Source organism: Mus caroli, chromosome 13 (genome assembly GCF_900094665.2).
Source record: "Mus caroli chromosome 13, CAROLI_EIJ_v1.1, whole genome shotgun sequence".
NCBI lineage: Eukaryota > Metazoa > Chordata > Mammalia > Rodentia > Muridae > Mus > Mus caroli.
In genome coordinates, this window is record NC_034582.1 from 56107049 (window position 1) to 56120103 (window position 13055).

Below are 13055 nucleotides of genomic sequence, written 5' to 3' on the forward strand. Positions count from 1 at the left end.
GCTGAATCCCGTCCAGATTTTCGGTACAATAATAAGAGTTAAATATTTGTGTAGTTTCAGTGTGTAACTGCATGAAAGGCGGGCACACTCTTCTTAAGGTCACGTTCAAAAGGACATTGAGAGGAGTTATATCTAATTGTGGGGAATATCCGTTTATAGATGGTGTATATGGTGCTGTACGGTTTTATGATGATCTGTTTGAGGTAAAATAGTTAACATATGAAAGAGCTGGAGAGCTGTCTTGCTAGTCCTCCTGCATATTGGATGGTTAATTGTGGTGGACACTGAAATTGGTAATCCTCAGACTCTGGGACCCTATGAAGGAGAGAGACATCCTGACTCTCAGCTGTAGCTGCTTCTTGCTGTCTTGATTTATCCCTATCGAACCATGCCAAGATAATTATGTACCTGGCTTAAGAGGAGGTAGGATTCCCTCAGTGGGTTAAAAGTGGCCTCAAGGAATGTGTACTCATTAATCCACCTTCAGATCTCGCTCTGGAGGCACAGTGGGCAGCCTGCACGCAGCATTTGGGCTACACCAGCCGATTTCTTTCCATGACCAAGGAAGGCCTTGAGTTCAATTCCCACTATCCAGAAAAGACAAGACAAAGCAAAACATGTCTTAGCGTGTGTCTAAAGGCACATTGTTAAATATGTTCATTAAGAAGTCCAGCTTTGTTGGCATGGTGGCACACACCTGTACTGCTAACACCCGTGATGTGTAGGCAGGATTATTCGTTTGAGGTAAACCTGGGCTACAGGATGAGAGCTTTTCTCCAACACAAATAAACATCCAGCAAGACAAGCCTGTTTCCAGGTTTGCAAACTACTGGCCTGGGCTGAGATGTGGTTCAGTGGGAATCTGGATGCCTATATCCAGCCCATGGACCTATTCACAGAACCACAGAAGTGGGCAAACGGGAAACTTGACTCATTTGATGGAAATCTGTCACAGTGGTCTATGGACTTGACATTTTGATTACGTCTTATGCTGGAATAGCGCAGGAGCCTTAGGTGGCTGATTCTGCTGTTATATAGAGCTCAGCCAAAGTGAAAGCAAGCCTTGTGCGGTTCAGACTTGTGTGGACTGGAACCTGCTGGCTATCACCGCACAGCTTTCTTGCACTCTAGCATGGTCAATGACATCGAATTGGAGAGGGACATTGGAGGAAGCTGAATTTGCTTTATAAGAGCCACTCTTTGGTAACCTATCCAGTCCTTTAAGGCTTGACCTACTCTTGAGACGACAGCCCTGGTGACTCACCCGCTCCCAGACTTCACCTCTTCAGAGATTCCACCCCCTCTGCACATCATGTTCTGAACCCAGTTTTTATCCTGTGAAACTCTAGGTGATAAGTGATAGTCAAACCCCCTCTCTCTGTCCCTCTTACCTCCTTTCCTCCTTCCTTTTTCTATCCCTATGCCCCCTCTCTCCCCACCTTCCCATCTTCCACCCTCTCCCCACTTCTTTCTCTTTCTTCAGGTGAGAAACTAGAGACGTTTAAGTTTGTGCAGGAAAGTAAGTGCCAGCCCCTACCAACCCACTAATCCGCCCAGTCTGCCTTTCCTAAGGCCCACTTGGGGAGCCGTTTGTTACATTGGCTATAGCACAGTGACATCCATGCTTCTCGGGCAGGCTGCCACTCTCTCCCCATCATGCTGTCTTTCTAGATGGTTAGATCCCTCCAGAGAGAAACCGGACCATTCAAATCCTGCTCTTCTTAGTCTAAGAGGGCAAGGACTTGTCACTCTATGGTGACATTTCTTTATGCTTTGTTTGAAGACTGGGACGGTTTCTTTTTTAACCCAGCCGAGTTAGCAAGCAAACACTGAGAGAAAGAAAGGGACAACACCATGTGTCACTAAGGTCGAAGCTCATAGGCCGCCCTTATCCCACAGACAGATAAGTTTGTGGGTGCACGCGCACGCATGCCCACACACACACACACACACACACACCCCTCTGGAATGAGCCTTGGGCATCAGCTGTGATCAGTGTCTTACACATTTGAGGAGGTGAGGATTTGGCCATGGGTGTTTCTTCCTTCTTGTGTGCCTTTAGAAAACCAGGCACACAACACAAAGTAGCAAACTCACTTGTCACCATCCCTGCTGGGGCAGGTGTGGGGCAGGCACCAGGTGCTGCGGAAACAGGGGAAAGAATCAGCCAGCCTCACAGAGGTGACAGAGCAGTTAGCACTCTGCTAGATAAAGAGGTCAGGAGAGGCGACTTCAGATAGAGCCTGAACGAGTAGCTCCTAAATTTGGTGGTGAAAATACAGCACAGGACTGCAGGTCCTGAGCACAGAGGTGATGGGAGAAGGGGGGAAATGCTGGAAGGAGACCTCAGGTCCAGATATGAAAGGCCTGGGGTGTAACACTAAGGAATTTGAGTTATGTGATAGCCAGGTGCTACATCTGGAATGGATTGTAACACTCCCTCCATTTTTGTTCCCTGCAGGCTGGCTGCAGAAGTTTCTGTGAGTTGAATAGCATTCGGGCTTTCAATAGTGTGTCACAGATTTCATTACAGATAACAAATCACCACTAGGACTGGAGAGATGGCTCAGCAGTTAAGAGCACTGACTGCTCTTCCAAAGGTCCTGAGTTCAAATCCCAGCAACATAGTGGCTCACAACCATCCATCGTGAGATCTGACGCCCCCTTCTGGGGTGTCTGAAGACAGCTACAGTGTAATTTATTATTACATATAATAAATAAAATACATCTTTACAAAACCACTACTAACTGTAGCTAATAACATAATGCAGCATGTGATCGTGTCTCAGCCCTTCCAGTGATCTGTCTCTTACTGAAGGTTCATAGAGCCAGGAGGGAAACGCTTCAGCGTGTTAATGGAGAAAATCTCAATAAGCGATGTTGAGGATTTAATTTTCTAACACACTCCTATCTTAAACGCTTAAAATGATGATGTATTGACCCATGCAAACAATAAATGCTCTGTAAGCAGGGATTGCCAAGCACTGACTCCCACATCCCCTGTACTGGCTTGGTGATTTCTATTCATGGCTCCTACAGAGCCACTGAGTTTGCTATTTCACTGTTGTGTTTGCGGAGCATCCTAGATCCCATACTTAGCAACCTTTGAGAAATAGAAAACAACTGAGAAGAGGAGTCTCCTGTCCTCCCTTCCTCCTTACATGACTACAGCCACAAGAGTGTGTGCGGTAGCTGAATCTTGCATAGCTTCCATGACTATAGATTGGGTGCCTCCCTCCCTTTCCTGTTCCACAGGATTGTTTTTAAGCCTAAACATCAAAAAGTAATTACTTTATGTGTGTGGATATTTTGTCTGCATGGATGACTGCACCGAGAGTGTGTCTGGTGCCAACTGGAGTCGAACAGGGTGTTGGATCCTCTGAACCTGGAGTGACGGATAGATGGTTGTGAGCCACTGTGGGAGTGCTGGGTTCTCTGGAAGAGCAGCTGGTTCACTTAACTATGGAGCCAACTCTCGGGACTCTATTTTCAAGACCATTGCTTCTTGGTGTAGCGGCTGCTAACTCTAAGGGAAGACCTGCAAAGACAGGGTGTCAATGAGAGGAAACCCAGCAGGCTAATAGATGGCTGTAAGATGCTTGGAGTAGATAGATATTCACCACATACTGTTTAAACCTTAAGTTAGCTATCGCTATTCCTGGGGGTTCACTGCAGTACCCCAATGTGTATGGTGCACAGTTTGACAACCATATGCCTATGAACCATAATAGGCATGACCTCAAAGCTTCATGGCCTCCTAAGAGTGCCCTTGGCAGCTCCCTTCCTTCTTTCTCCCTGGTGCATGAATCTGAACTATGTGGTGCAGATACACATGGGTGTCTGGGCGCTCGCACTCTTGCCTTGCTCTCTGCCAGCCCAGCAGGAAACTTGGTTATCCTGTGGCTAACTTTCTCATTCATCCTCTGAAGGTGAATTTAGAGCTAGACTTTCAACTTCAAAGTACTTGAAAAACTGGCAGACCTGCCTCAGTGGGAGCTAGAACCTCCTGTTTAGTTCTGTTGGTCCCAGTCCCCTTATGTAATACCGTTTCTCTCCAACGATGGCTGTGAACTACCGGCTTTCACAGATAGCAGCCCTGAGAATGCTTGTGGTATTTTTTTTCTCTTCCCAGTATGGTCGGACTCCTCTCCACCTTGCAGCCAACAACGGGATCCTAGATGTGGTCCGCTACCTCTGTTTGATGGGCGCCAACGTGGAGGCTCTAACCTCGGTGAGTACCAGGCAGGGGCAGGTGTCTGGCCTCAGAGAGCCATGGAAACTTCATGTGCCTCAAGGGCACAGGGAGAAAGGTATTGCCTGGCAACTGCATTCTAAAGTAGACAGGCTGCTATTAAGCTCTAACCCTCCACTGCAGTTACATAAACATTTGCCCACACAGACCTAGTTTAATATCTAGTTAATGTTTCATCCTTTCTCATCTCGCCAGCCCCGCTCTGCCAGCGACCCGCTGGTTCACACTGGCCTTTTGTTTACCATGTTACACAACAGTGCCTCTTAGCTTTCTATTCCACGTATGGATTTCTCTTTCATAAGTGCTTCCCGTTGGCCCCAGGCTACAAGAGGCCCAGTGCCCTGTGGGAGGAGCTGTATCCCCTGTGTGGTCTTGGGGGGTCATGAACAGCCTGGAGGCAAAGGGCTGGTGTCTACTGTTTAGAGTCTGCCTTTGCTGCTGGGACTGAAAATTATTTCTAAGTAAGATGTAGTCCATTCTCCTGGCTTCTCATTTCAGGCTTAGCGCTGTCCTCCTTCTCCACCACTCCTCAGGAGAAACTGTTTGCTTCATATTTCATAAAATAAACACCATAGATAAGAGTTTGGCCAACAAGGTGAAGTGGCAGTTCAGTTGTAGCCATGAACTATTGTTTGATATGTTGCTGGTCCAACAGTGGATTAATTACTTGTGTGTGTGTGTGTGTGGGGGGGGATCTTGAGATTCGAAGATCTGAACTTTATCGACAGTCTTGAAGGAGATCACTTGGTGTTTGATGTTGCACCTTACCTAAGGCTCTGAGGTTCTTGGAGATCTTCAAAGTCTTAACCGAGCTGGCCCTTAGAGCTCCATCTAGATAGACTGCCATTTGTTTTGGTAAATGAGATTTTGCTGAGGCACAGCTGTGATCATCCATTTATATAGCATTGTCTTTGGCTATCCATGCTGCTGAGGCCCAGATGTCTGGCATGGTCCTCCAGTGTGTGTGTGTGTGTGTGTGTGTGTGTGTGTGTGTGTGTGTCCCTGTCTGTGTGTAGGTCTTTGCAGTACCGTTCACTCTCAAGATGTAACAGGCCTGTTCTGTGCAGTGCTGGGCTCTGCAGGCACAGATATGAACAGTGTGTGCAGGGAATGCACACATTTCTCCGGATGCTTGTTTACCCCTACCACACAGGACCTGTTAGGCCCGAGGTGCCTTCATTAACCTTTACCCACAGGTTAGTTATCCTGCAGTAAAGCATCACATGCATTTTTATATTTATTATATATTATATACCTATTATATAATATATATGTATCTCAGATGATGCCTTGTGGGAAAATAAAAACCAGGGTGACTCTGAAGATGCTATCAGCCGTTGGATCCAGATGTGTGTGGAGCCTCTGGTCCCTTTGTGTTGCTCTGTGAGCCCATGGCCCTCCCCCTCACTCTTCCTGCAGTGGCTGTCTTCTCTGCTCCCGCCACACCCTGCGAGTGTTTCTTGTCTGTGCTTAGCCTTGTCATTTACTCAGACAGATGCCCCACACAGAGAAACTTCTAGAAAATGAGAGAGGGGCACTGAACAAAGAGTCTTGACCATCAGTAGACACGGGGTGGAGCAAGAGTGATGTCAGATAAGGGTGGGGTCTGGAAGGTGGGTGAAGCTGACTTCTCTGCAGCTGCAGCTGAGTAGTCAGGAAGTGGGCGTGGCTCATGAAAAGCATTAGGTTAGGAGGCCTGAGCTAGGTGACCACCCACTCCTGTACAGATTACAGGGACCATGCTAGAAACAGAATTGAGAGGCTCCCATCAGTAAGCAGGCCTGGTGGGCATCTGGCCTTCTAGCAGGGGAAGCAAGCATCTTCCTCTTTCAGCAGTGATGAATTCCTGTGAGGAGTGGGATAACCATGGACCAGGGACATCACTGAGAGACAAAGGCCAAAGCATGTCTGTCCTTCTGAATTTTCTAGCAGTCACATTAAAGAAGCAGCAGACGAAATGGCTTTCAGCAGTGCGTGTGAAATCTCATTTCAACAGGAGGAATTTGAGAGTACTAATATTTCTCATATTCTCTTATCGGTACCGAGTTTTTAGTGCCTTGTACATTCTGTGCTGACAGCCATCTTTTCAGACTCACATTTGAGACCCATCGCTGCGGATGCTGCCCTGTGGGACAGACAGCCAGAGCTGTAACTTTTTTCTGGCTTCTGAAACCACTGTACAGATAGCATTTGGCTCCACAGCACCCCCTAGTGTCACCTTTAGATTCTGAGCGCTCCTGGCTTCTCCTCCACCACCCACTCTGCAGAGACCCTGGTCACCTTTTAGGAGCTGCTTTTTTTACTTTGCACCTCTTCCTCAATGCCTAGCTCATCAAAGGCACCCCGTGCAAATGAAGCCATGAGACGGTTTGATGGGAACTCTTAGTTGGAGGTACCGTGTCCAGTAAGGAACTCAGTTCGGTCCAGAGCAAAGGAGAAGTTCTAGCTTGCCTGTTGGATCCATCTCAAGACTTTAGGGACATAGTAAGAATGGGGTGGCTCTGACTTTACAGCACCGCTCTGTGGAACACACACCTGAGCCATAGTTTCAGCCTGGGGAGAGCATTCATTCACAGCTTGGCAATTTTGTACCCAGAAGACACGTGGACTTCTCTGGAGACATGGTTGATTTTTAAGCTGGAGGTTGAGGAATGTCACCGGTGCCTTGGTAACCCACAGAGGTGTTATTCACACTGTATAAGGCTGATAATGGCTTTCCACAGCAGAGAATGACATAGTCCAGCAGGGCCAAGATTAAGATTTGCTGGTCCAGAGAGACCCCATATGTATCTCAAGAGCAACTTGAGATGAGGAACTGGGAAGTTGGCAGGTAGACAAAATGTCCCAACTCTTCACGGGATGACTTACTACAAATGCAGATAATGAAACCATAGACTTTTTTTCTTCTCTTAAAAAAGGTGTCTTCATTGTTTTGAAGATTGAATTTTAGGGCTGTATAATACTTTAGCTGAACAGTGGTATCTCTCTCCCTTGGTGTAGAGGGGACATAGCCACAGCTCCTGTCCCCACAAGGGACTGTGATAATCATGCAGTTCGAGTGATCCACTGCAAACTTGATCAGGCTTGGACCGGAAGGTTCTCAGGAGATGTGCATGTTCATGGTATAGACATAAGAGTAGGTCCCTTCATATGAAACCACAGCTCCATGAAAAGTCTCTAATCAAATGGTAAATGTCATAGTGCTGTGGGCCCTTAGGTCTCTGCTTTGTGTTTTTCAGCAACCTTAAATCAACCTGTGCTAGACTAAGTGTCCTTTGGAAGGTACAGTGATTACCAGCCATGGTGTAGAGCAAGGACCAGGTTTGTATGTGTGAGAACTGAAAGATTAGACTGCTGCCATAGAGACAGAAGTTCAGTCAGGGACGGGATAGTCAGAGGAGAATGGGTATGCTCTGAGTCCATGCACTGAGCATCTTTCTGTTGACACCTCAGGACACTACTGCATTTCTTGCTAGGGCATTTTTCCTTCCTGAGGCACCAAATAAAATAAGGATTCCTTAGACGAGGAAACAGGCCAGGACTTAGAGTTTGTCCAACTTTCTTCTGACCCTGCTGTGCCTCCCATTTCTTCCCTGAACTAGCATGTTGAGGTCCCATGCAGCTCTGTGACACTGATCATCTGTTTCCTACAGGATGGAAAGACAGCCGAGGACCTCGCCAAGGCAGAACAGCACGAGCATGTGGCAGGGCTCCTGGCAAGACTGCGGAAGGTGAGCCTTCACCGGAGGTCCTCAGATTGTTCTTATGTGAGAAGTTCTTGGTGTTTTCCTTACTAGAAGGAGGCATTGGACGTAGGTTTAGGAAGATCATTTTTCCTTGTCCTGTCAGTTGGCACACACACATAAATGTCTAAGGGGTTTCTTCTACAGTTGTTGTAAAGACAAATTTTCGGGCTGGAGGGTTGGGCTCAGTGGTTACGTGCAATGGTTGCTCTTGCAGAGAGCCAGGGTTCAATTCCTAGCACCTACATGGTAGCTCATTTATAAGCCCTGTATTTATAGGATATCCAGCACCACCTGCTAGCCTCTTCGAGTACCAGGCATGCAGGCCATGCACGGACAGACACACAAACTAGTTTGATGCTCTTCCCACCGCTGTGCTGGTTTTGTTTACCCAGCCCTCTCTGGGCTAACCACCCCCACAGTGGAGGGGGAAGAACACTGGTGGTGTCCCTTCTCCTATTTTGTTTTGAGTTTCCAGGTATCAGTTAATCTCCTGTTTATCAAATCACAGCACTGTAGAGTTTATGAAAACAGAAAAATAAGTAAACACAGGTGAACGATTTACAACCCACATGATATATCAAGAGACTAAAAAAAAAAAAAAAAAAAATGCCCAAACCATTTTGGCTAAGGTATCTATCTGTTTTGTTAACACACAAAGATGCTCACTGCAGTTCTATTTAAAATGTAGTAGCAAAAGTTAGACAGTCAGGTTACCAATACTTATGTATAGGGAGTTGTCATAGAGAATGGGTGTTGTTTGGCTTTTAGAAATACTTACAAAGAGATAGAAAGTACATGAGTTTCTAGGCTGAAGCAAAAAGGATACATTATAACTCTTACCCTGGACCTGGGGGTGTAGCTCAGTTGGTAGAGAGCTTATGGAATATTCAGGACGACTTGACTTCCATTGGTAGCATGGAGAGGTGCTGCTTGCTGGTTTTTTCCCTGTGGCTTGCTCAGCCTGCTTTCTTATAAAACCCCAGACCACCTGCCCAGGGGTAGCATTACCCATAGAGGGCTGGACTCTCCCAAATGAATGGAGAAAATGCCTCACATGTCAGTTTAATGGAGGCAATTCCTCAATCGAGGGTCCCTCTTCTGAGGTGACTATAATTTATATCAAGTTAACAAGAACTAATAAGCCTAGGTAGCCTAGATGCCCCATAAAGCTCTTGCTGAATGAACTGGCCCATTGCTCATCAGCTCTGTGCCTTAGCATCTGCATCCAACCCATGGGAGGAGGTGCCAGCTCAGAGAATGGTAATGAGCGCCGAAAGACGTCCTGAGAACAGCACCTGTACACACTGAACACCGAGTGGCTTCCTTTGTGCTTGGCACAGCACCCTGAAGAGCATTTTTAGAATTGACCATTTCAAATGCAGTGGGGGCCCTGAACTTCTGTGACTGGCACTGACATTTTACATCCCCAGGGTTCACAGGGGAGGATGTTCCTACCAGGACACCAATCCTCAAAGAGATTGAGAGGAGTTAGTGCAAATCTGAGAGTCCCATATCACGAGATCTCTACATCCTTGGTCTTTCTGTGGGCACGGGGACTTTGTGGTGTTTATTTCCAGCCAGCCAGCCTGGGGACATCTCAGTGAGCCACCCTGCCTAGTCACAGATCACAGTGTGCTGAGCTGGGGCTTCTGTTCCATCAGGCAGGATTTTATAAATTTCTTGTTTAACAGGACACACTTACCTTCATTGTCGTCCACGTGACTCTAGGCCTCAGTCTTCTGGTGTGAGGCAGAGCTCTGCTGATCCATTCTTTCCTTCAGATCTCTCAGATTTAAAAAACTAAGTCCTGAACTGAGATAACTCATCAGCGCTTGGAAGCACCCTATAGAAGATTTGCTTTCGGAAGTCAAAGCAACGGCACTGGGGAGTGAGGGCAGAAGCTACCAGTGTCTGCAGAGAAAGAAAGACCAGGGATATGTTTACGGTTATCAATTCAGTCTCCAGGAGGAGAGACTGTTCAAAAAGAGCACAGTTCAGGGAAGAGGGGAGGCTGCAGTGTCCGCTGTGCTCTTTGCCTTCTGGCCATACTCCTCAGTATTCTTCACCAGGGTGCTCCTGCCATTCATTGCAGGTGGGCGGGACATCCTGTCTTTGCAGAATACTTCTGTCCCTGGCCTCCAGGCCTGTGCTGTAGTGCCTTTGTTTCTCTTCTTTCCTTGTGTAGAAACCAAAGATTACCTCTACACACTGTGCAGTGTTCTCTGCCTGTGTTAGAGCCACTCACGAGAGAAGTGGTTCATGACGCCTCCCTCATTTGGGTACCGTACATTCTGTGTGGTCTCTGCCTAGGGAGTTTTCAGAGGTTTTCACCTCCTGGAAATGTAGTTTTGAACCTTTGCCATGCAGGAAATAGGGACTGGCCTACGTAAATAGAACCAAAGCCATTTTATCACTGGCTCCGGTGGAAGCCAGTGTGAGAGTCAGAGTCTGTGTTCATACCTGTGCAGCGAGAGGCTGACACAGGACCAGGGAGGGCTTTGGAGCCTGGCATTAAGGGGACCTTAGGAGCTTCTCTTCTGGAAGGGTTTAGACTCCTAGGGACCCAGGCCAAGGCCAGGACTACGAAAACCAGGCAGGGCTGAGCTGTATGGAGCCTGCACTGGTCCAGTTCAATATGGAGGACTTGAGACATTTGGTATTATCTCTGAGAGCTAGCCACAGGTGTTTCCTTCCAGCTTGGTGACATCACTCTGGGTTCTCGCAGTTGGATGTGGCAGGAATGCTTACAGCATATGATCCCGTAGACCCCTCATGTGAGTCTCCTCTGTCTCTGGAGCTTGGTGTTTGGTGGGCTCTGGAAGCCCCGCATCTACCCTCTGGCTGCTCCTCCCCAGAGGAACTAACAGGGGGAAGCTGTGCCTTCTCTTCCATCTCGTGCAGATAGATAGATTACCTACCAGGAAACAGCCCCTTCAGTCCTCCACCGCACCGACCTGGACTGTGGTGCATAGCCAGATTCAGACTCTTCACCTTAATGCAAGGAAACGCAAGGTCATAGGGAGTGGGCTGCATGCGGTATCATGCATTTTGAAGTTCATTTTCTTTGCCTCTGTTCCTGCGAGTTCCATGATTATCAGGGCTTTGGGGACTTGGTTTACTTCATTGGTCTCATCAGCTGGATTTTTTTTTCCTTAAACCGATAATAAAAGTAGCCCCGTCCTTTCTCTTAAACCCAAGCATAAGACACTGAGGAGGTGCTCAGGAATGTTTTGGAAAATGGACAGTGTTGGGTGTTGCTCATAATTAAAATTCACAGAGAGTGAAGGACATTTGCATAATTGGTATTCTCACTCCCTCCATTTGGGCCTAACAGCTTCCGCCATGTGCTGGAAGTCGCTGCTGCCTCTTCTCAGGGCCCTTATCTGGTTCCTCCAGATTGCCAGTTGCTTCCTTTCCAGCCTGTGGGTTTAGTCATCTTTCCTTTGGGGAAAGTGAAAGCTAATTTGCCAAGGGAAACGTGCTGAAGAAAGAAAGCTGTAAACCCAGAGACCCGCCAGGTTTGGACGGTGGGTGTCAGGATCTAGAGGAGAGGCGGGGAGACCTGCTAGTGGAAGCACTTATAGTCAGTGTGGTGCTGGGCTTGGCTGGGACCGTGCAGGCTAGTTGCTCTCTGAGTCTTGGGTAGGATAACTTCTTGAGCAAGCACTTAAAGTGAGCGACGGGAACTGATTGGTGGTGAGTGTAACCTGTGTTACAGACCCACCTTCACAACCACCCGGAAGGTTCACGTTCATAAACCTGCACACTCCTAGTGTTGGGAGGTGTGCTGTCTTACATGTCCAGCCTACTCCAAGCACTCACCCAAACCTTTAATCCCTTGGGCCTTGTGTGTAGCCCAGTCACATTCACAGACCCAAGGGACACACACTGGAGGTCATTGTAGGGCCTGAGAAAACTTGCAGTAGCACAGTGGCCCCAGCTTGATACTCCTCCTGGGTGCTGGGTGGACAAGCTCCTACCAGCTCCTTCCAGCCCCATCACGGAGGGCTTGGCCAGGGTGGATTTGCGTATCTCAGAGCTCCTGCTCCGGCCTCACTTTGGTGGGCTATGTGTTAGTGTGCTTCCTTCCAAACCAATTAACACACATAGCACCCGCCTGCTATAGCTAGTGTGGTGCCATTCCTTAGGAGAGGAAAATAGGGTTGGTGAAAACTGCTTTTCAGGGAGTCCCCCTCGGGGCTCCTCAGCTGTCCCTACCATGCCACCTGGTGGCCAAAACTGAGAATGCGCTGACCACCGGTGGAGGGCTATCAGAAACTTCTGTCAAGGGAAGGTTGTATCAAACTCTTCTAAATTTAGATTCGAAGAGGACAAGGTTAGATTCCCACAGGCATGCAGACAGCTGAGGCCACTTTCCTTTTTCCTGCTTTTCAAGACTCTAGTGTATTCTGCCCACCTCAATGACAAAATGGCTCTCCTGGCTTATGGTCCAAAACAATGGTTCTCAACCCGTGGGTTTCGACCTCATTGGTGTTTCAAATGACCCTTCCATAGGGTTCCCCTAAGGCCATTGGAAAACACTGATACTCTCAGCATGATTTATAACAGCAGAAAAACTAGTTATAAAGTAGCAACAAAAATAATTTTTATTGGGGGGGGTACCACAATATGAGGAACTGTAGTGAAAGATCATAGCATTAGGAAGGTTAAGAACCCAGTCAGGGTTGCCATCTCTTGGTGGACAGAAAATGAAATATGAAAGGGACCTGGGCACAGGTAGGAGGCAGGAGACATAGGGTTCTGATGTCCCTGGGTCCCCACTTGAGAAGTGAGAACGCGTGTTTGCTTGTGTGGTAGCCCAGAGTCTAGGGCCTCATAAAAGCCAAGGTGTAAATTAAGCAAAATGCTGCTTTCTTTGATAAGACAGGATGCCTTGAGACAATTGTTAGTCCAGGAGTAGCTTGTTGGCATGAGATTCAGAGATGACCACAGCCTCCTTGTCTTAGTCAGGGTTTCTATTCCTGCACAAACATCATGACCAAGAAGCAAGTTGGGGAGGAAAGGGTTTATTTGGCTTACACTTCCATGCTGCTGTT

The 13055-nt window shown here is 47.6% G+C and overlaps 1 protein-coding gene across 7 annotated transcripts in view; it reads left to right on the forward strand.

Moving 5' to 3' along the window:
- Window positions 1-13055, forward strand: part of Dapk1 (death associated protein kinase 1) — a 162821-nt gene that overhangs the window by 132308 nt on the left and 17458 nt on the right. For all 7 annotated transcript variants that reach the window (XM_029468550.1, XM_021179879.1, XM_021179881.1 and 4 more), the window contains 2 exons: window positions 4133-4231; window positions 7906-7983. In XM_029468550.1, the coding sequence (XP_029324410.1) occupies window positions 4133-4231; window positions 7906-7983 (177 nt within the window). The remainder of the gene's footprint in view (window positions 1-4132; window positions 4232-7905; window positions 7984-13055) is intronic.